The sequence below is a fragment of the Buceros rhinoceros genome, unplaced genomic scaffold (assembly GCF_000710305.1).
Source record: "Buceros rhinoceros silvestris isolate BGI_N320 unplaced genomic scaffold, ASM71030v1 scaffold1635, whole genome shotgun sequence".
NCBI lineage: Eukaryota > Metazoa > Chordata > Aves > Bucerotiformes > Bucerotidae > Buceros > Buceros rhinoceros.
This window is the reverse complement of record NW_010412089.1, coordinates 14,980-38,937: the sequence shown is the minus strand read 5'-3', so window position 1 is coordinate 38,937 and position 23,958 is coordinate 14,980. Positions and strand designations below refer to the sequence as shown.

Genomic DNA, 23,958 nt, shown 5'->3' with positions numbered 1-23,958 from the left:
GGATATGCTTGACTCTGACACACTGCTAATGAAAACAATATAAACTAGAAAGGAAACTTCATTGTACTAATTTGTCTGTATTTGTCCCTGCTTTTTGGATAACTGAATAAGACAGAATGAAAGTATGCTTATTCTAAACAAGAATCACAAAGTCTAAAACTTTGTGAATAGGCCTTTATAATTGCTGCTATTTCTTCTACTGTATTCTCAGTTACCAGTGGATGTGTCATTCTCACATTTACCCAGTGCTCTAATCTCTAAGCCATACATTCAGTTTTCATAGGTCAATAAGACTTTTTATATACATCAAAAAATATGGGGGGTTGGTGTTTGGACTAGATACTAATTCAGAGAGGGAATCCCCAAAGCATCTGCTCTTTGTGTTAGGTTAACAGCTCCCGAATGCTAAAGATTTCCTTACAATGTTGAAGCACAGAGGAGTACTGTCAAAGGATAGCGTGCATCTTTGTACTCTACATTTCTTGGGAAATCAATGCATATCTTCCAAACAGGATGCTGAATTGAAATATCAATTTCTCTGTACCTATCAGAATAGCAACCTCTTTCCAGGACAGCATTTTTTATCAAAGAAAAAAAACAGTCTGACTTGGAAATGGAATCCATCTCAAAATCCTTCTTGAAAGAAATCATTACTGTTCAGAATAATACAGAAAAATAAGTGCTGTTGAGAAATTTTACTTACCAGTTACGTGTGATAGAAGTGATGTGTGGCCCTTTAATATATTTCCAATAAGGTGCTTAAGAAGCAACAGTTTGAAGAAGGATAACGCTTGTCAAATGGACATTGTACTCCACCTACACCTTATATCAGGTTTCTGACTGTACGAACAGACATCACTTATCTGACACTCACTTGTTTATAGTTGCAGATTCCCTGAAATTAACATACAGCATCTAGGCAGATGCCCAATGCTCGTGTATTATTAATGCAAAGAACAGAACAGTAGATATGTCTTCCAGTCAGTCCCTTCTGCAAATGCTTAGTGCTAACCTTCCACTTACTACACTAGCAAGTTAGCTCACCCTCCAGTTGTGGAAGGCTTTTCAGGGAAAACTGCACCATAAAACCCGTTTCCTTTTTGCATAACACCTTACGAAGCGACAATGAAACAGCTATTTTGAAGAGCAATGTTTTAGACCGGAGGAGCAATGTTTCACAACTAGTCTGTAACTACATTCAACATCTGCTCCAATTTATAATGGAATGAATAGATATAGCTCTGAGAATAATCAAAAGCATTTCACTGAGACTTGAATGAGCAAATTAGTGAGAGATTATCCTAAAATCATAGCTGCTAAAGTGTCCCAAGTCCCTCCTTACATTTTTACTTTCAGGATAAGGGCTGATGTAAAGAAAGAGCCCTCGAAATTCAAAGATGTGACCTTCTTTGTTTTGTCCCACTCAACATATAAGCAAAAGACATTACTTTAAAGACATTTCAATATTATTGAGCTATATTGGACAGCTAATGAATAGTCTGATACAGGCATTTTTGTTGCATTTGCACCTCTGAAAGTGATTTTTATGTCAGAGAATGCGTTGCTGATGCAGAAGGAAAAAGTGCATTCTCTTAAAAGTAGCAAGGGAAATCAGTAAGAGTATGCCTGACTGTATTCATCAGAAAGCTTCCACCTACCCATGTGCCTGACTTGCAGAAACTGTGCTCAGCCAAATGATGCAGAGCAACAGCTACTAAGTTTTGTGTTCAAGATTGTCTTGCTCATTCACAGTCAACAGTCAAGTTCAATCAAAATAAACAGCTTTGAAATAACTGAGGACTTCAAAGACGAAAAATACCCTGTACCACTTACATTCCTGATACACTGTAATTTCTAGACTGTGTCTCTCATTTCTCAACATAATAGACTGTCACACTGCTGAAATATTGTATTTCTGGTAGGAAGTACTTAGGGAAAACACACTGCATTCTGACATTAATATTAGAGTTTGGGCTGCACTAAGTGAGTAATGTAAGGCTGTCTGCTTTGAATGTCTTAGGATGCAACGGTTAGACATTGGAAGCATGCAAAAGAAGTGAGAAGTGGTTATGTAGCATGAGAAAAATGAGAAGAAAAAAGAGCAATTGTCGTACATTAACACATTAATGAATACAATAAATCACTGTGGCAGTGATGTTTGAAGCTATTCTCCTGGCAAAGCTGTCATTTTGTTTGAAGGGAATTAAAGAAATCACTACAGCAGAAGACAGCGCTGATAAAATGGAGAGGAGCTTAGGCAGCAACTGATAACAAATCCACCCACATAGCAAGAATGCAGCTCTAAATAGACTCCTTGCACAACGGTGGTCATTTTAATTATGCCAAAAAAGAGTGGAATGAAGAATTCAATAAAGTAACAGGAACACGCTTTCCAGTACGGCAACAACTACTGGGCATCCAGGACCAAAAAAATACAGTACCAAATAAATTATAGTACTCAAAATCACATCACAGCGCACTACGATGCTTCCTTACAATAAAACCAAATCTAACACATCACGGAAATAATATGTACTGGGAGGGTTCTGAAGATTCAGGGGACAGATCATCAGGTATTCATACAGACCTCATTTCCTTCATCCTTCAGCATATGACTGTGCAGAGCAAAGAAGACAGTTCTTTATCACTAAATCCCAGTTAAGTTTCTAAGTGTCTGACTGCACTTGCAGTAGGTGGCCTCACTTAAAACTTGTGACTTATCACTGTCAACCCTGACAAATTCTGCCTAGATAGCCATGCTGCAGGCTGGCAGCCCAAGCACCACTTTACTCTTATGCTTACTGGTCTTGGAAGCTAATTTCAGATTATCATTTTAGCCTCTGCACAGCACAGCTCAGCCATGCCTTCAACAAGGGCTCAAAAATATCCACTGCATAATTTTGCCATTAAGTTTTCTTCATCTATTCCCTTGAAGAGATCTACGCCCTCTGCACAGCTCGAGGTTGGTGTATGAGACATGATATAGTATTACTGTGTAGAAAGACCAAGTACACCTGGCTAGTGCTGGGTACTGAATTACAAACAGTCTGATATTAATTATCCATCAACATCAAAACAAGGAGATGACACTTGGCCACTATTATCCCAGGGCTCTAAAAGGCACGAAGAAGAGCAGTTGGGTAATCCCAATGCAATGTTATGTGTGATGCTGGGCTGTCAGCTGGCAGACTGCCGCACAAGTCCACATCACAGCTGCACCCACATTGTTAGTACATTGATATGCCATTATTATCACCACTTTCAAAGGGTAAAGGCTAGTGAAAATTACTTTTCAGATCTATGATAATTATACCATGAAATTCCCCATCCTTTTTTTTCACTTCCTCTTCATTTTGCTTAAGTAAAATTCAGTAATTTAGCAGGGTACTGCAGCAAACTACAACAGAAAAGTGAGAGAAGCCATAAGGAGACAACAATGACTGAAGAATCTGCAGAACTGTAAATTCTTAAGGATTCCCTGATTCAGTTTATCCAACTGTCAGAAAGCAAGTGTGAAATTAAATCCAATTCACACATTATGCACAATTAGGTTAGATTAAAGACAATCTGTCATCTTAAAATGTGAAAAGCTTTTCTGGCTAGTAATGAAACTTCAAAAACTCTTTCATGCATCATTTGGTATTTCATTTCACTCCTTATTTCTGAGGAGTATGACAGATGCAGCAGAAAAATTCTTCAACAGTGATCATAATTATCATTTATTTTTCCTCCATCTGACTGCATTCTTAAATTATTCCTCTTATGAATTAAGCACATGCAGCACCAACAAAATAAATACCAGGTGCACACAGAATGCCAAAATATGGTAAGTGAGTAGCAGGGGTCTACCATAGCAGAACTCACAAAAAGTGTGGGTTTGTTGTTTTTGTTTTTATCTCTTCCAAGGAGTTTTTCAACTCCTTACAAACTTAAGTAAAGCTAGAGTAAAGAACATGCAGTAAACCAACTGGAAATAATTTCAGTTAAGACTTTCTTGCTCAAGTATTATTTAGAGAAACTATCAGATCTAAAGCATAACCTTGTCCATCAGACTTTATATTACATTCACTTGGCAGAAGATCAGAAAAATGTGTTCTCTTGAGATGGGACGGCTGCAAAACATGTTCATTCATCCCACTAGTACTCTACAAAAAAGAGTATAAAACCTGTGCAAGTTAACTGTAATCCTCATGGAAAAACAACAGTGGTTTTCACCTATTCTTCACATTCAAGTGAAACTAAATTTTACCTTTCTCACTTGGTTAAACTGTACACAGAGCCTTAAAAAACCTCTACTTAACTGCTTAACTTTCTCTGCTCAGAAACTGTAATGTAGAAACTTCACTCAGAAAACACAGAAAAGAGATATAAATAGGAAATGGACCAATCAATTTTTAAAAGGTGACTAACAAAACTAGAAAGATCCATGAATTAAACAGACTCTCCAGTATAGATGTATTTGTGCAACACGACCAGTGTGCTGCACAAAAATTTGCTTTTTTTTTTTTTCTGGTTATGACTACTTCAGTATTCACATCCACCTGAAGTACTCATTATTCTCTGTATTCTTTACTGCACGGTAGCAGCAAGAGTGCTCAATCAAAAACAGGGCCATACACCATAGACACCACAGAAAGTGGTTACTGTCTGAAACTCAGCACAGACAATATCTAAAAGAGACAACGATAGGACAGCCATACCCGTTTTCATTACCCATTATATGGAGCAGGATGATTTTGTATTTAAAATGCACAACTGGACTCTGCACAGCTGACTTGAGCTAATTTAAATGCACATCACTGAAGATACCTGTAAAAAAAAAAGCATGGACTCATCTTTCTACACCTTGGCTGTACATTCTTGTCTTCCTTTTCCCCCCATTTTAACATGGAACTATATTGAACTGATTCAGATTTTTTGTTAAATTGTTCTATCTTTCAGCCAGGTTAGTTTTTGCCTAAATCAATGCTCTGATTCTGCTCATGCTGGCCTAAAAGCAGGGATACAAAGGCAGTGCCAGAGATGAAGGAACAATGCTCCACTACCTCTTTCACTGGTGGTTTGCATTTACATAAGCTTAGTCAGTTCACAAATCACACACCCAGTTACACACCGCTACCACTGAGCTATTTATCTCCCTAAGCTTCATTTAAAACAGGAATACTATCACAAGTATTTCCTTCACCACAATCAATTTGTTCATTTAGTCTAATTCATAGCTTAGGATATCACTTTAGATTTTAAATGTCAAATGCAACACAGGTACACATTTCAGTGTTTTTGTAAGTCAGGTTGCTTTGCTGAAACAGAGCTCTAGCAACAAATATCTTTCTGAAAGACCATCTGTGTAGTTACTCTAATGGTTTAACTTTATATCTGATCCTAACCTGCAGTGGTGTTTAACTCCTCCCACATCAGCTGGGACACTATTTCCAATCTGCAAAAGGAAATACTGTATTATACTGAGTGTTGCACTAACTAAAGTATATTTATATTTATTAAATTGGCAAGCATTTCCATATTATTATGCACGTATACAGCACTGAGAATGACAGCTTCAAGCCTGTTGAAGGAATTATGCTTTTAATATTAACCTGACTGTTGAGCCATACTAATACACGTACAACAACAGCTGTGTACAGCTGGCCAAAAGCAGAGTTTTTCCCCTCTTTTTTTTTTGCAAACATACAGAAGAACGGGGGAAAGAAAATTCACAAAATAAGCTAGGGGTATTTGAAAATCTGAAGCCTGTTTCTCAAAATAAAATCCATTTTGTTTATAAAGTAATCTATTTTCTGAAAGTACCTGAGTTTCCATGATTATTCCTAGGATTTAACATCAGAAGAGAAACTAGCATTGATTTTCTAAATGCTTCAAAGCATTTCTAGTCATAATGCATCTATTACCATGAATACACAGTACACTTGCAAAGGCCAAATACTTATCTTGTATAACAGTTCTATTGCTATATTCAATCCACTCATTTGAAAACAAAATCAGCCCCCAAACCAATCAAAATTCCCCCAAGGGTCCCTTTCACAATCCTATCCAAACACAGAACCTAGTTACAAACTGTGCTGTATGTGGTCTCGTACATATACACAAGGCCTCTGAAGATTTCAAAGCACATCCAAATAAAGTCTCCAGAAGAAACAAAAAAATGTAACTGTAAAGAAGCTCTAACTAGCTGAGTTAAAGGTTGGTGGGTTATGACAAATGTTAAAACCAAAGGGAAATAAGTTCAGTTATCACAACCTGGCAAGCTAGTCATAAAGCACTAGAAGTTTAGGCATTCACTTTGTAAGTATTCCAGGCCCCCTTGCCTCCAAATTTATAATGTACATCTTATAAGTTGCCTATAGCAAAATGACAGTCAAGATAATCAGAGGAGAATAGAAAGCTTTTTGGTTATATTTTGAAGATGTCAGATGGCATGTTTAAAGATGCATTAAGTCAGGCAATGCATTGAATTATAATGTATTTTCAGACTAAAACTGAATTTCGTATTTTTATTTTCCTCCTACTATAACACTATAACTGATACATGATGAAACGGAGATTATAAAAAGTCATTACACATCGTAGTGTTAACCGTTTACTGATAATCATTTTGGGGAGTCTTAATATATTGTATGCATAGTAACACTGCCAAGATGGAAAAGACTGAAAAAATTACTACTGTGTAATTCAAATATTTTTTTTCTGTATCAGGGTCTAACATCTTTCTATCTCTAAACTCTCTTTCTATCTTCACCAGGCAGCCTTAAATCCTGCAATAGATCATTCCTTCCACACACAATATTCATGCAGCTTCCTATTAGCTCTCCCGTTCATAAATCATCAGGAAAATAATCTACTTTACACTAATGAGGACTTTATTCTCTCAGCAACAACAACAACAACAAAAAAACCCCAACCGGTTCCCATGTGACAAGAATGAGATCAGCAACCTGCAACATCTTCACTCATATACAAACTGGAGGTGCTGTCACAGCTTGTCTCCTTCAGGCAGATGAGACTCTGCTATTCTCATTTAACATACTCATTCTTAAAGGCGTCTCTTCTTCTTCTTTATTTGCCTATTCAGTGCACACTCCTTCCACCTTGGACCCAGCCCCATCTTTGCAACGTGGCACATTTCCCAAAATGTGTAGGAGGATTGAAAGCCACGTGAAATGCACATTTGAAATAACCCTCAAAATAAAAAACATTTTTGAAAGAGAAAACACACTTCATGAAACAGGGGAGCCAGTGAACAGCACCAAAGACCACAATAATCTACACAGCTTTAACGAATCATTCAAAGTAAAACACCTTAGAGAATATGTATATAATCCAGACGTACATTATTTCATGTCCAACACACACATAAGCAGTGCATAGTAATAAAAAAGACATTTGTGTAAAAATTGTTTCTCAGCTAAGTAGATATAGCCTAAATTTCAAAAGGAGAATCCTCTTCACATGGATTCTGCAGAGAAAACTCATGAAAATTCAAGGCTGGAAGATAAGTATAGATGACTGTAAAACACAAATGCTACAGAAGGCAACACAATCAGGGAAGCAACGTCACCCATTTTATTAAGCCATGACATGAATCATATACGATGGAGATGCCAAACGGTATTAGCCTGAGCAGAGATTCAATATTTTGCTGTTAGATTAACAAGGATTACACCAATAAAATGCCCGGTTCTGAGCACCAGCAGTCTTCAACACTTAGCTCTCTTCTCTACCCACCTGGAAACAGGGTGCTCCAAGTTAAGGTTTTCACAAGTAAGCAATTTTACCACATTTAGAAATAAAGGCTTATTTAAGAAACTTCTGTAATTCTAACATTCCACATGACTGCCCATACAATGGCCCAAGTAGTCTACATTATAACAAAACTCCTTCAACAACAACAACAACAACAAAAGCAGGGTGGAATAAGAGTGAGACTGAGGAAACCTTGTTTCTACAATTACAGCATGCTCCAATGTCCCATGCTGAGGAGGGCCAAGTTGCTCCCCTCTTCTTCCTCATCTGAGTTGCAATTTTATTGGACTACTGGAACAGAGAGGCACAACTGTTTTTTCCCAGTTTTAAGAGACTGGCTGGCTCCTCCAAAGTAATTTAGCCCAAATTACTTGACTCATTAGAAAACAAGTGTGTCAAATCCTAATTTAAATTCACATCACTCCTTAAGTTATGTTATATTATCATAAGACAAAAATTGCAAAAACTATAAAATGCTCCAATCTCAAGAGAGAAGCCAATCATCATGATGAGTTAGGAAAGAGCTTGATTTTAACACAGGTTGACCAGACAAACAAAGAAAAAAAATACAGAGAGGTTCTGTTCTCTCTCACTTCTCTGAAGCTAATGGTAAGGGCACTGTACAGAATGAGACAGCCACAAACTACTGAAAGGTCAGTCTCTGCCTTGGCAATGCCCATCCCCCTCCCCGCCCCACCCCGCCCCCCCCAAATTTCCTCCTCTCTCTCCTCCAGCAAGGACAACCAAAAGCCTATTTGAACTGGGTGTCCTAACATGACATTGAGGGAATGACAAGCCACTGTAACTAGGGACACACAGTCAACATCTGCACAAGTCTCATTATGATGCAACGAACAATGGCTGAAACAAATCTTTATGTCCATACCCTTTACGGACAGAATGCAAGCCCCCAGGTAAAAGCATGCTAAATGACCACTTTTTTTCCCTCCTTCTACATGAATACCTGTTAAAATCAGAGGATCATTCTGGTTGGAAGAGATCTTTAAGATTATTGAGTCCAAGAGAAGTTCAGTCGTCCAGAAAATTGTGCTCAGAGGACTCTCTAATTCCGGGCTGCAGAGCTGCAGAAGTTTCTGCAGAGTAATTCCCACTTCTGTAGAACTGTTCTGCAGGATATCAGCTTCCAGTAAAAACCCATGATCCTAGTCTTGACAGGACACTTCTTTAAAAAGCATGAACTGTATCTACACTGAAGAATGACTTGATAATCTAAACAGTAGCCTGGACTTTGGAAGCGATTTGTTTCAACTCTTTCATCTCAGCTCCAGATTCTTTGGCTCTGTAATTCCAGAGCTAAATTTCTGGCACTCCAAAAAAATTTTCCAAGAATTGACTCTTTTGCTGCATATTAAACAGCCATTGTTTGTTTAGTTTACCTCTTCTCCTGCCTCTTGGTCTGAACATTTCACCATATTAAAGGAATTGAATGTTTTGAATGGGGTAAAGCAGAAGATGACTGCAGAACAAAATCTGGAATCCAGGTGTGGAGAGATGGTGGTTTAGACTGACAAGGTATTGACCTGAGGAGCAGTTCTATAGTGGAAACCTGGAAAGATTAGTTAACAATTCAATTGCAAAATCCATCTTTCTGGCTACTGAGAAGAAGAACATTCTGCTCAATGTTGCCAAGACAACACAATGGAAACTGAAGACTGGAGATCACATCATGCTGCTTGGAGACCACATTAATAAACTCTTACCGATAAATGATTGTGGTAGGAAGTAGTTCATTGAAATATATTACAGTGAGTACACTTAATTATGATTCATATTTTTATGCTCAATTCAATGATACAGTTCTTCTGTTTGTATAGTCCTAATAAAAGATCTGTATAACCATTACTCCTATGTGGAATTACATAGTAATAGTGTGTCCTAATAAAAATATTTCCAGCATAGCATTTGCATGTTTTAGAGGTAAGAAACAGAGAAGAAACAAGAACAATTTTAGAAGTGATAGAGTATATTAATTAATTGTGCTACAGACTTGGGACATTCCTACCAGTAAATTTTATCACAGCATGTCTCAGAGTATCCAAGATCTCATTAGAGTGTGTGCATACTATAACATTCTTTTTCAGCAGCCATAATGTAGCAAGTTCTATGTGATTTTTGTCCTAATGCCTGCTGCAGACACCCCTGCCATGCTGGATATGGCAGCTTATTTCAATGAAAACACAAAACATGCGCAATCTTCTCATGGTTCCGCCTGATAGTGAGCTGACACCCAGGTCATAGCAGACATCTTCAATTTGAACGTCCTACGCTTGCATGCTCTGTAACTTTGATTCCCATAGTACACAACCAAAAAAGTTATATGATTCATGACTGAGATTTTATGCATGTCAAATTTTTTCACTGCATTTTCAGTTTCAGATATGTTTCATCTGAATTTTGCTACATATCCGCAAAGACAGAGTCTCAAAATGTTTTTATTTAAAAATATCACAAAAAACTCCCTCTTTACATCCTATACTTATAGTGAAGAAACAGAAATCTGACTTAACTTCTTTTTCAAATGTCAAAACCGATGCAGTAGAGTTTCATCTTATTTCTTTTTACCACAAAATACTGAATAGGTAACATGAAAGCAGCTGAGGATGTTTAACACAAATTTTCAGAACACTCATGCTTCCACAGCTCTTCACAACCTCATAGCTGATGGTCTTTTTCTCTTCTAGAATTCAAAGCTAGCTCCAAAACCAAGGTAACCCAGGGATGTGACACAGCAGGTAAAACCCAAACACTGTTTAGACTATTTCAGATTTGGCAAGGAGCCCTGTAATGTATTTACCTTGAATTCTGAAGAGCTACTGTATCATTTCCTTAAAACATAACTACACACAAAGACAGAACAAGGTCCAAAATGTGCTTTCCTGTTCCTTTCAGACAAAATATCACAAAATATACGCAAAAATTACAAGAAAATTTATCTCTGAGCCAGAAAAGCTCTGTTTTCTAACATTAATTTGGCTATGGCTTCCTGGATAGCTTGGGGCAAGATACTTGTCATTCTCAGTTTCATGTCTGCAAGCCTAGAATAACTTCACTGACTTCACAGGGGTTTTAAAAGAAGCTTCTTGTGTTTGCACAATTACTTTGAAGATGAAAATTGCTATTTAAATGCTAAGTGTGATTTCATATAAATAAGCAAAAGCTATAAACACCTGCACAAATCCAAAATAAGATTATCCTCTCTCCATGTAGAGATGAGCACAGAATCTGAAAGTACCGTTCTTTCATCCATTGCCATGTCTTCAGAGAAAACCGCCAGCGCTTATCAGTTCTTACTGCCTCAAATCCTACTTGCTTCTCATTGATCCTGTGACATACATTTCACAGCTTGTAAGATGTGCTTACTACACTTGTAACACAAATACTAACAGTTAAAATAAGTGTTATTGATGAAGACGTATTGATACAAATCAAAGTTTAAATCAGTCAGGCTTTCCAGGTGCAGCTGCTTTGAAGTCCCTAATGAAAGCTTTCTTGTTTTAAAGTACTCTTGCAACTTGTAGAGATTTCATATATTCCATAAATCTTCCAAAGACAAAATGAAAGAAAACTTTACTTTTCTTTATCCGTACTCATTTATTTCTAGATTCAATATATATGGCAAAGGGGCAAGAGCTTTGAGGATAGTTTACTTAACCTGAAGAAGCAAGTAGTTTACATTCCCTTTTTATTTTATATTTTTGTTTGTGAGTGTTTTGCTTCACCTCATTCATACTCACTTCCATCTCTGAATAATGACTTGGTCACTTCTCATCTCTACAAAGCTGATCTTTTCCCTCCTTTTCTCAGTCGTAAACAAGGGAATAGAAATTACCCCGTCAAACAAGAAACACAGGAATAGAAATTACCCCGTCAAAGAAGAAACACTGATTACCCAGATACTGAATTGCTCTTTTCCTCCCTCTTCTTTAGCCTCAGTTGAAATAGCCAACAACTAAGACATAATTGCACAACTAAGATCTACAGTGCTTTTAGTTGTATTCTTTTATTTTAGAGATTAAATGTTTTATTTTAAACGTAAAATGTCCTGGTGGACAACAAGATGACCATTAGGTAGCAATGCAAAGAAGGCCAACAGCATCCTGGGCTGCAGAAGGAAGAATGCTATCAGCAGGTTGAGGAGATGATCCTTCTTTTCTACTACGCACTGGTGGGGACACACCTGGAGGGGCCAGTTCAGGGTTCCCCAGTACAAGAGATCAAGGTACTGGAGAGAATCCAGTGAGCAGTCAAGAAAGGGGACATCTTTTATCTGGGGAGAGGCTGAGAGTACTAGGACTGTTCAGTCTGGTGAAGGCTCAGGGAAGGTGTTAGTTATGTATTATCTATACTGGATGAGAGGGAATGAAGAAGAGGCAGCCAGACTCCTCAGTGGTGCCCACTGACAGGAAAAGAGGCAATGGGCATACACTTAAACATAGGATATTCCAGCTGACCACAAGTAAAAACGTTTTTACTGTGTGGGTGGTCTAACATTGGCAAAGGCTGCCCAGAAATGTTGGGGCATCTCCATCCATATTCAAAAGAGATATTCAAAAGTTGATAGGATCCTGGGCAACTCTCTCTCTGACTCCGCTTGAGCAGAAGAGTTGACCTAGATGACCTCAGGAAGTCCTCATCAACCACAATGACTCTGTAACTCTTCCTTCCTCCTTTCTCCTTATCCCTTGAAATTAAGTTATCTGATGGGAACTCAGAATTTTTTTTTCTTTCAGACTGAATGCCTTGCTTACACTGAAAAGCACATATTTCTACAGAAATCACTTGAAAATAAAAATGGGTCTTAATTCTAATCAAATTATTAAATGCTATTAAACACTGTATTTGAAATAGTTTCAGCTCATTAAGTTCTGCTGCAATTTAATTTAAGAGCATACCATGAATATAAAAATCAAGAAACATACTCTAATCTGAGCTGTGCTCATGGTCTTCTTTTAAAAGTCTCTCAAACACTGTGTCACCTCCACACACTATAAGCACAATTACATCCACATACTTAAGATCTCTCATTGACACCTGAGATACATCTGAATGAACACAGCAATATTAAACCTTCGCACTAAATAAACATCAGCTACAGGCAAATATATTTATAGTGCATAGACAAGGACAGCTAAAAAACCATACAAAATTACATACAATAATATTGCTTACTCTCAGTTTAGTAGGTAGCCAAAGTCATTGTTTGATCTTTTTTCAGTTAATTGCTCATTCTGCATCACTGATGCCTGTTCTTGCCTACAGACATGAGGATCATAGAGAAGTGAGAAAAGTACAGTTCTTGTCCCTTATATTTATCATTAATTAGCAGATCAAATCAAGATTAAATAAAAAAATGACACTACTATCTCCCAATACTTTCTCAGTATTTATCTAAGACTGTGGGGTTTTTTAATATAAATGATGCATTTTAAACCTCTTCAACTGATTTCATTACATATTATAGATGAACTAAAGAGTTTTTCACTTCTTATTCTAATCTTATATATCTGCTATCTGACCCATCATGGGACAATCAAGAAAATTTTCTCCATCGAGAGAGAGAGACCAAAGAAAATCTGCATCTCAAAACAGTGATGCACAGAGAGAGGGAGGAAGGGGAGGAGAGAGATTTTGTAATACACTTCCTTAGTTTGTATAGCAATAAAGTGTGTAAGAAGCAAAATCTGAATCTGATCTTGAACTAGTGAAATTTTAAAACATATTAATCCATAGTTATGAGGAGTTACATTTGATCAAGGCTTAATCCAGAACTCAGCTGGGATTTTGGCAAAGTTACACACAGATTAATAACTTGGTTTCTTCATTGCAGTCTAAGTATCTAATCCTCTTCCAGTGAAATAAATGGGAGACTTTCCAAAATAATCAATAGAAGCTGGATGAGATGTATACAGAACAATACTAAACACCAAGGAGTTTACTCTGTGTTGCAGATTATTTGGTTTCAATAACATGAAATACATGTGCAAAAAACTTTCACAATTTTCTGTCACGAAATAGTCATACATGCAAACAACATAAAAACACACCTGGAAAAAATACTGATGCAAATTTTTCCCCCCCCCTTTTTTTTTTTTAAAACACACAGGCATCAGAAAATACCTTTTTTATTCCTATATTTTTTCTTTTATAAAGGCTGTGTTTTAAATAACTCCTGACGTCACTTTTCAGACCACTTCCAAAAAAGCATTCTTTCTTCTCAAATTTTTATTTTTACACTTGGTCCTGCCTATTTAAACGTTCATAGAAAGAGAAGCCAGTTCTGCCTGAAGACTCAGGAACCAAGTCTGAAAATATCTCCCTGTATTTCACAAACACTGTTTTAAAACACTCACCAGTTTGCCACCAGTGGTCCAAGACAGGAACCTCGAAGACCCTTTTTGACCATTCTAGTGTGTCCACATCACAGTGCTCACCAGCTACAAATAACGTCCTGAACCTTTAAATACAGATTAAAAAAAAAAGTATGTATCTTGATGGAGAACGGAAAATAAGATAAAGAAATTCAATAAATATCTCTGGTCACTGTCCCAGATAAAGAGCAAAAGGAAGGGAGGACTCTTTCTATGCTCCTTCCTGCTAAATTACAATTAGAATCTTAGAAATATTAATTTACTCTACTTAATACATCATGTAAAACAAGCTTTATTTTCTGAATGCAAAGATCTTGGGAAAATGAAAGGCTCTGTACACCAGAACTAGGTAAGACATTAGGCAAGACATAAGAACGAAATACCAAAAAAAGTCAGAAAGATTGATTAGAAAAATTACTATAGAAATAAACATAAATAAAAGTAAATACTTGAAGAGTAACTCTGAGTTTTAAGTTGTTAATAAGGTTCCATTTAAAGAGATCTTAGTATTTTTTGAACTGTTGAGTCATCCTTTAATAGGCATTTCAAAATGAGTTTTGGGGAAACAATGGGACATAAAGCAATTTTCCCGTAGAGAGGCAGGCTATCAATAAAAAAAAATTAAGTAATTCTACATAATAATGCCAGTCAGAACAACATTCATCATCCTGATGAACAAAGGACTTGACTCTTGTCCTTCAGCAACGGACACAAATTGCATTGATTTTGTAAAACCTGTAGACCTGTGGCCACAAAAAGAGAATTCTTACATATGGTGAGCAAGAAACCAATTTCACTTCAGAAGCATGTAAGAAGAAAACTATCAGATTCATCCTTCCATTTAGATGAAATCCAGAAAACAATTTAGGAAATTATGAGAAAATTCAGAGCAAGTAATTCAAGGGTGTCAGAAATGAAAAAGAGAAATGCACAGATCAGCCTGTCTGACCAGAGAACCAGGAATACCTCTGAGAGGGAACCTAGAGATTGACCTTTCATCTAGAGACCACAGACATCCCACAAGGCTGCCCAAACCAAAAATCATACTTGGAATATTCACACACCAGTCCTCTCCAGAGGACAGGCACATCTGGTTAGTATAAAAAGCAGCCTCTGACAGAGGCCTAGCGACCTACTTGCTGTGTAGATGCAAGCCAGCAGAATGCACAGAGTAAAGCTACATCTGAAGACAATGTAAGTAAAACATGGGATGAAACTACACAAAGTGCAATAAGCTATATACCCTAAAATTGAAAGAGTTTTTTTCCATAGTGACACTTGGCTTAGACATGAAGAATTTGACAATTTTATTGTCTTTTAGATCCATTTACAGATCCATAGTTAGAATACAGGAAAAGAAACTTCCATGAGCAAAAGATAACCAAGGTAGCGACTCCTGCAGCAGCTAAATATAACAACCTGAGAATGGTCTTATCTGTGAACTATGTAGAATTACAAATCATAGAGGTAGCCATACTATTAACTTTGATATATGAAAATCAAGTTACTGCACTTACGAAAGTCAGAAGATCTTGAAAAACGTTACCATGTTGAACTTGAACATGCAGATGAAAGAAAACAACTTATTTAATTTCAGAACACTGTTTTGGCCAACCCTCCTTTCCAACACTCCAAGATGGCTTGGAGTGGCTTCCTTCTTGGAATAGAAGGCAGGGGGTCAAATGTATAAGCAGCTTTCACATCCAATAAGCATAGTTTTCTGTACTCATAAAAATACAACACGATTTTGATTTCTGAGCACATCTCCCACATTAGAAGATAACTATTATGAGTGTGATCCCAATCAATATCTTGCATAAGATACAAAAGAACAAAATATCATATAAGTAAAAACCTCAAATAGGTATTTTATGAAATGTTTTTTAATACTCATGTCTTAAAGACATATGCAGGGCACTCCCATTAAGCACTGCTCAATTTACATTCTATGGAATGTTCTGTAATTAGGTACATTACACACAACATTCAGCTACGATGTAAAAACTGAATTTATAAATTCATTAACTTTATAAACTGCTGAAAAATTCTGTTAAGTGTCCTTGTTTCAAAAATAAGGCTATTTTAAATCACCAAGAACTTAAAAGACTTGACAAGTAAGTTAAAACATCATGTTATCCCCTGAGCCAAAAGCAGAATTCCTCTCTTCTGAATTGCCATCTTTAATAATCAGATTCAATAATCTGCAGGCTCAGGAGCAACCTTATGTTGCAAGAAGGAGAGGGATTAGCTCTTTGGCAACTCTACAGCACAAACCACCAAAAAGTATATCACAGGCAAATGCCACAAGCCTAACAAAGCGTAAGAACTATGGAGTCATTTTCTCCTATCAAAAAGTATAGCAAGAGAGAGATGGCAATGGCTATAAAACGTCCCACTCTGAAAAAATTTGTAACAGCCCACTTAAAAATCTGAAGCAGGTCAATGTACTCAAATCATCTATCACAGCAATGCAGTTAATGGAGAAGAAAGATCTTAAAACCTCTCTGTTAAATAAATGTGTCCTAAGATGTTTTAGGAAAACCTGCATTCCTAATAACATAAAATTCAGCACAGTCAAGCTTTTAGGCCCTATTCAAAAATCCAGCAGAGAAGACTTGAAATATCACCCTATAAAAGGTGATCAAGGTCCCCAACGATCCTGACGCAATCTAAATTTTTCAATACAGCATGTACATTTTGGTGTCAGTCCAAGCACAGAAGAAACCACATCTCCAAAACATTTCCTAAAAGCAGGAGTGTTTGGACTCTTCAGTTGCACTTTTCCAAATTAAAAGATCACAGAAGAGTTTTTAATTCTGGATTACATACACCCTTCTTTTTCTAACAAAGAAAAACCTCCATCTGCATCAGGTTGAATAAGCTTTTTTTTTCCTGAGAAGAGAGTGAGGAAATTCTATTTGCATCTCTTAACATAAACTGGAAATAAAGAGCTCTTACCATTTCTTAATGCACCTGGAAACTACAGACACTGAAACACAGAATCATAGAATGTTTGGGTTGGAAAGGACCTTAAAGATCGTCTAGTTCCAATTCCCCTGCCATGGGCAGGGACACCTTACACTAGATCAGGTTGCTCAAAGCCCCATCCAACCTGGCCTTGAACAATTTCAGGGAGGGGGCATCCACAACTTCTCTGGTCAACTTCTTCTAGTGCCTCACCACCCTCACAGTAAGGAATTTCTTCCCAATATCTAATCTAAATCTATCCTCTTTCAGTTTAAAATCATTACCCCTCATAATATTACTACACTCCTTGATGAAGAGTACCTCCCCATCCTTCCTGCAGGCCACCTTTAAGCACTGGAAGGCTGCTACAAGGTCTCCCTGGAGCCTTCACTTCATCAGGCTGAACAACTCCAATTATCTCATCCTCCTCACAGGGCAGGTGTCCCATGGCTCTCCTCTGGACCTGCTCCTGGTCCAATCTTTCCTGTCCAATCTTTCTTATGTTGGGGCCCCCAGAGCTGAACACAGTACTCCAGGTGAGGTCTCATGAGAACGAAGTAGAGGGGGAGAATCACCTCCCTCAACCTGCTGGTCACCCCTCTCTCCTCTGGACCTGCTCCTGGTCCAATCTTTCCTGTCCAATCTTTCTTATGTTGGGGCCCCCAGAGCTGAACACAGTACTCCAGGTGAGGTCTCATGAGAACGAAGTAGAGGGGGAGAATCACCTCCCTCAACCTGCTGGTCACACCTCTTGATGCAGCCCAGGATGCAATTTGCTTTCTGGGCTGTGAGCACATATTGCTGGCTCACGTCCAGCTTCTCATCCACCACTACCCCCAAGTCCTTCTCCTCAGGGCTGCTCTACATCCACTCACTGTCCAACCTGTATCTGTGCTTGGGATTGCCCCAACCCATGTGCAGGACTATGTATTTGGCCTTGTTGAACTTCATGAGGTTCATATTGGTCCACTTCTCAAGTCTGTCCAGATACCTCTGAATGACATCCCCAAGCTCAAGCATGTCAAGCGCACCACTCAGCTTGGTGTTGTCTGTAAACCTGCTGAGGGCACACTCAATTGCACTATGTCACTGACAAAGATATTAAACAGTACTGGTACCAATACTGACCCCTCAGGCACACCACTCATCACTGCTCTCCACTTGGACATTGAGCTGTTGACCGCAACTCTTTGAATGCGATGATACAGCCAATTCCTTATCCACCAAGTGGTCCATCCATCAAATCTATGTCTCTTAAATTTTGAGACAAGGATGTTGAGCAGGACAGTGTCCAATGCTTTGCACAAGTCCAGGTAGATGACATAAGTTGCTCTTCCCTTATCCACCAACACTGTAACTCTGCTGATGAAGGACACCAACTTTGTCAGACACGTTTTGCCCTTAGTGAAGTCATGTTGGCTGTCACAAATCATCTCCTTATTTTCCATGTACTCTAGCATAGTTTTCAGGAGGATCTGCTTCATGATCTTGCTGGGCACAAAGGTGAGACCGACTTGGTCTTCCTTTTTACCATTTTTAAAAGCCAAGGTTATGTTTCCCCCTTTCCAGTCAGCAGGACCTTTACCAGACTGCCACAGCTTCTCAGAATGGATAGTTGTTTAGCAACTACATAAACCAATTGCTTCAGGACAGATGCATCTCATCAGGTCCCATGGACTTGTAAAACTTCAGAATCCTTAGATGGTTTCAGATCTGACATTCTCCTACAGTGGGAGGTTCTCCATCCTCCCAGCCTCTGGATTTGCCTTCTGGGACTTAGGTGCTGTGGCTAGAGTGCCTGATGGTAAAGACTGAGGCAAAAAAGCTGTTGAGTACCTCATCATCTCCATGTCCCAAGTAACTAGGTCTCCTGTCTCCTTCCAGAGAGGGCCCACATTTTCTCTAGTGTTCCTTTTATTATTGACATACCTACAGAAGAAGTTTTTCTTCTTGCCCTTGATATCTCTGGCCAGATTTAATTCTATCAGGGCTTCAGCTTTCCTCAACTGATCCCTGGCTGTTTGGAAACTTTCTACGTGTGGAATAAAAAAAAGAATATTTTCCGGTCTTCTGATTTTTCTCCACTGATGTGTGTGTTGGTTTGTTTTCCTCCCTGAATAGATTTTACCTTGGTCATGAGAATCTAGGCACTGGAGGTTTGGGTGACAGAGTCAAGAGAGAGAGAACACAGCTACAGCTGCAGCTCAGCTCCTTCTCACAGCGCAGGTAAAGGGGAGCTCCACAAAGGCTCTTCATGAACACAGCTCACTATTCCAACAGGAGTGGCCATATATGATCTACAGCAGCACAGAGTAGGGGGGAGCAGGCAGAACTGCGTAATGTACATCAATTGTCCTAAATACTGGGTCTTAATCATATATCATCTAGCAGCACCTGTGAGATATCAATTATATGAGAAAGTATTTCATTCCTACAATTTTGAATTTGCTACTTTAATTTCACATCCTCTTGTTCCTGTGCTATGAGACAGAAAATGGGAGTTTCTAATCTACTTTATATTCATTATTTCTGCACAGTTTTTATGCAGTCTCATATTTCTTTCTAAAGGAAGTGTATTAATATCTGTATCAGATGAACAAGCTAGAATCTCTAGATTCTCTTGATATAAAATGGCAGAACATTCCCAATTGACTCAAACTCAAGGAAGCCAAGTAGGCTATGGAACACAAGCTGCAAACTATTATTTGCATTACTTGTTGCCCCATTTCATGCAAAACTGTCAATCATTTGGAAATCAGACCTAACCAGTTCAAAACAATTATGTCAACTAAAGGATGAAGTGTGATTCCAAATACGGGAATAGTTAACGGCTCAGTGTAATGATGGATTTACCTCGTGAAGATGAGAACAGCTCCCAAAAACTGAACAGAATACACTCAGATACATGAAGGTCATAGAATTTGGGTGTTACTTGTTCTTCAAACACAACAGGCAGCAATATGATCAGATGGCCTGCTTACCAGCACTGTGTGTTATCAAAAGATGAGTCCTTAGATGTCTAACAAGATGTGGTTGAACAGGACTATTACAAATTAAGCACCTCATACTGTTAAGCATGAGCTGTGTTTAAGACACAGATGATGTTTTGTGTCAAAGGCAAACAAATTTCAAATTTTACTCCAATAGCCAACATGGAATTTGAAATTTTTCAGGAATTAAATGTACCATGGTGGAAAACTCTTTCAGGACTGCATTCCTGGACATGTGTTTTGGAGTCTCTAAAATAAGAAAGGATACATATTAGCCCAGGTAGCAGAAAGAAATCTAATTTCAAAAATTCTGCATAATACAACAGGGAAGAAAGCATCGCAGATCAAGTAAATGAACTAAAAGTAAGACTGATTTCAAACTGAAACAAACAGAATTCACTTGACCTTGGATGGAAACATTCATCCAAGTAATACCCAAAAGCAAAAATTTTCCTAGAATGGAAATTTTAACCACCTGTTGGACACCATTTCTTAACAACTGCACCTACGAGATATTAAATGCTGCATTAGAGGGTTTAATAAAGAGAATCCACTTACAAGGGAATGACATGGCCCAAAGCTGAGTGAACTATGAGACAACTAAAACTGCAAACAAATGGAGAAGCTCATTAACTATGCACTGAGTAGGAATGATGAAATACTTCTTAAAATCTGGAGCAACTGATATCAGCAAGGAGACTCTTATCTGGAATTCTCATTTCGCCAGAAAACGTAACAACTGACAGAGCAGGTTAGCAGTTTTTCCATTAAACAAATACTCTAAAGACAGACTAAGTAATTTTAGTCATTGCCTAAAAAATGCCAAGGAACAGCAATTAAATTTTCTAGCATCTGAATCACCTTCTCGTCAATAAACACCATAGAATAGTGCATTAGGGTCTCAAATGAGCTTGTTTCCTATTACAAGGAGGGGCAAGGACTGATGATAGCACTCAAAACAGATGGAAGAAAGTAATTATGAACTTGTAATGAATAGCTCAGGAATAAATCCAGCTTACTAATAAATAAAACTCTCCTCACTAATTAAGAACATGCATGTCTAATGAAGGTACATGGCTTTCCATCTTCCCCTTCTCTTTCGACAAGTGTGATAAAAGATGATTTTACGAGTGAATACTGCCTATGAAGTCTGACACTGTCCTTGTATAATGCTGAGCAAATTATTCAACTTCAAGATTAGATACGGTCCAAAACCACATATTTTTCATTTTAAGAATGTTTGCCATAAGATACAGAAACTTGGTCTGTATCTTAGAAGTACTAAACACTCACAGATACAAGTCAGAGTGACAGGCATATTATTAATACCATGCTAATAACACATATGAACCATACAATGCTGAGAACTCTGAAACAGTGATACTTCAGTAGCTCAGACTGGATATTCAAAACTAACAGAAGACTTTGACCTTAATCTCTCTGTGCCTCAGCTTCCCCTCTGCAAAACATAGATAATACCACTCTCTTACAGGGGATTTGTGAGGATGAACTCAGTCATGATTTTGAAGCATGCTGATAGTATAATGATAAACACCTTAATAGTATGAGATAGCAAATAGTTCAGTCTTTGGAGCACATAACCACAAACAGTAACTAAGTTATGGGGAGATAAACAAAACATTGACTAGCTGTTGATTAAACAAACACTCAATGAAATGAGAGGTCATGTGGGAAAACAGCAGAGGATCATGTAATCCAAGACAGTATTAGGGGCATAAGCACAGTGGAGTAAAATCAAGGTTGAGTGAGCAATCCTAACTCAGTAAGAGCTCTTAACCTTAGAGTCATAATCTTTTTAAGAGCTTTCATCTCCTCTAAAGTATCAATATAAATTTTCAAGTAAATACACTGTTAGGAATACATTTAAACTCTGTTACACAGAGGTGGGCAAAGCCCCAGACACTCTGCTATTCTTAGTACATCCAGCCTGTTTCTGTAAGAAACCGCTTCCAGTGTATCCTTAGTTCACCTTTTCAGAGAGTACTGCTTTCCCAAGGCTGCCTCAGGGTCCTGCTGACGGATTGCTCTAATTGCAGTTGGTGAAGTAAAGGCGGCAGCTACTTCATGCTCTGCTAGCACACGGAAATAGGCACCAGCATCTGGCGTTCCCACAGGCTTCCCCTATGGACAGAATAATTTAAAATGTCACAGATAAAAATACCACATAATTCCTTGACAGTTCAAGGCTTGAACACATTAACAGTAGTAGTAGCACAGCAACAGAAGTAATTTCAACTAAGACTTTAAAAAAGACTTTGTTAAAAACAATAATACTGCGAGCGTATTCACTTGTAGAAATAATTCACAAACTTTGGTCACAATCTCTCTCATTGGCACAGCACATACTAGCTGCTACTTAGAAAAACAGGACAAATGGACAGGAGAATGAAAAGACAGCCACAAGAAGCTGTTACTACACTGGCAGCAGAGGGAGTCGTATCTACATCTACCCTTATTGTGAAGCAGCCTGTAAAACACTGAGTCCCACTGAACTAGCAGTCTCTGGACACGGTGGCAGTGCAGCTATATCCCCATGCACAGGCCTACAGGACATAATGCCAGCTTTTTTTTACCTAGATGTATCTTCTCAGTTCTAGTAAAATTCCCGCTTAGCTGCTTACAACTGGCTTCGTGGAACCTTTGTGTTTCTACCTCACATGGAGAGAAGCTGAAAACAACTAAACATCACCTTGAACTAAGGGGTATACTCAAGAGAATTGCAAACAGGAGTAATCAGATGTGACAAATTGTCCAATGGTAAATAACAATAATAAAAAATTAATCAAAAATACCTTTCTGTAGTGCTGCAATTAGGAAAATCAGCCAGGACAGGATCATATAATCACAATCTTACTGTATGTAATTACCGAAGAGCATGAACTGCTCCATACATATTCTGAAATTATGGCAATGTTATGTTAATGTGGAACAAGTTTTAGCTCTATAGGTATTGCCACAATTTTTTCACAAGAAAGGTGCTTTGACCATTTGACAATGCTTTATGCAAGAAGCCAGTTTCAGAAAGTTTCACTACTGAAATGTCACCATCCTGTTCATCAGTCACAAGACTAATTCATAGTAACTGTGTAACGGCAAATCTGGAATAGATAGATTAATAGGTCCAGTGAGGAAAAAAAACATATGAATCTCTAATTAATACTTTTCATGGAATCACAGAATCGTTCTGGTTGGAAGAGACTTTTATGATCAAGTCCAACTGTTAACCCAGCACTGCCAGGTCACCACTATGGCATATCCCTAAGCACCACACCTGTATGCTTTTTAAGTACCTCCAGGGATGGTGACTCCACCAATTCCCTTGGCAGCCCATTAATTTTCATTTTATCAAGATGCAAAAGGAACAGCAACATTTGAATACCTTGAAGAATTTACTAAATTCAGTACTTTTACATTGATAATGAGGCAACAGTAACACAGAAAATGCCTTTATGAAAACACACACTAATCAAGTTAGTTGCCCCATCCCAACATAAAAAAGCAGTGCACTGGCATGATGCAGGGACACAGGAATTCATCCCTTTCCTTCTCTCCCATGTGCTTCCTGCCACTGCAGTCTTCCCCAGGCTTGCTCTGCATCCAGCTGTGCCTGAACACTGGCAAGAGCACTGAAGAACCATTTGGCAGATTTAAAGACTGCAGGATGCCCGAGGTGAGATACATACCATTGGCTTTGCAGCCCTACGGTGAAATACTGCTGGTGAGAGGAGTGATGGAGCAGAGAATCACCGTAAAAAGAAAACAAAAAAACCCAAGACAAACTAGAATGCACAACTGAAAAGCCTTTTTTTTAAAAAAAAAAAAAAAAAAAAGGA

The 23,958-nt window shown here is 38.1% G+C and overlaps 1 protein-coding gene across 1 annotated transcript in view; it reads right to left on the bottom strand.

Annotated features, from left to right (window-relative positions):
• ACSS3 (acyl-CoA synthetase short-chain family member 3) overlaps window positions 1–23,958 on the bottom strand; it is a gene marked incomplete at its 5' end in the record, with an annotated part of 62,814 nt that overhangs the window by 24,411 nt on the left and 14,445 nt on the right. Inside the window, 2 exons of the mRNA XM_010136224.1 lie at window positions 14,130–14,233; window positions 22,095–22,246. Coding sequence (XP_010134526.1) covers window positions 14,130–14,233; window positions 22,095–22,246 — 256 coding nt within the window. The remainder of the gene's footprint in view (window positions 1–14,129; window positions 14,234–22,094; window positions 22,247–23,958) is intronic.